Source organism: Fulmarus glacialis, unplaced genomic scaffold (genome assembly GCF_000690835.1).
Source record: "Fulmarus glacialis isolate BGI_N327 unplaced genomic scaffold, ASM69083v1 scaffold828, whole genome shotgun sequence".
Taxonomy (NCBI): domain Eukaryota; kingdom Metazoa; phylum Chordata; class Aves; order Procellariiformes; family Procellariidae; genus Fulmarus; species Fulmarus glacialis.
The window spans coordinates 95,026-95,445 of NW_009226154.1; the positions used below are offsets into that span (position 1 = coordinate 95,026).

The 420-nt window shown below is 63.3% G+C and overlaps 1 protein-coding gene across 1 annotated transcript in view; it reads right to left on the reverse strand.

Moving 5' to 3' along the window:
• Nucleotides 1–122, reverse strand: part of LURAP1 (leucine rich adaptor protein 1) — a gene marked incomplete at its 5' end in the record, with an annotated part of 665 nt that extends 543 nt beyond the window's left edge. The window contains 1 exon segment of the mRNA XM_009582700.1: nt 2–122. Within this exon segment, the coding sequence (XP_009580995.1) occupies nt 2–122 (121 nt within the window).
• Nucleotides 123–420: the final 298 nt, after the last annotated feature.

Sequence of the window (420 nt, forward strand, 5' to 3'; positions counted from 1 at the left end):
AGGCTGCTGCAGCGGCTGGGCAGCGGGCTCCTCTCCCCCAGCAGCCACTTCACCGCCTCGATGCCCTCGTTCACCACCACCAGCTGCTGCAGGATCTTCACGTCGACCGCTCGTAGGTAGGCCTGGCAGGGAGACAGAGAGTGGGGGGGTTTTGAGGGGACCAAGGTGACCCTGGTGGCCGAGGGCCCCAAGTCCCAGCCCACCCTGGCAGAGGTGCTATCGCGGTGGCCGCAGGTCTCCCAAGCTGCTTGATGAACAGAAGGGCATGGGGGAACAGCCTGCAGGGAACCATTCCAGGGGACCCTGTCCAAGACCTAGGGACACAACCATTGGGGACCAACGACTTATGGCACCCAGCGGCCACCAACCCCCTGTCTCCTATGAGGTAAGCAAGGAACTGGAGGCATTGGGTGCAGATCT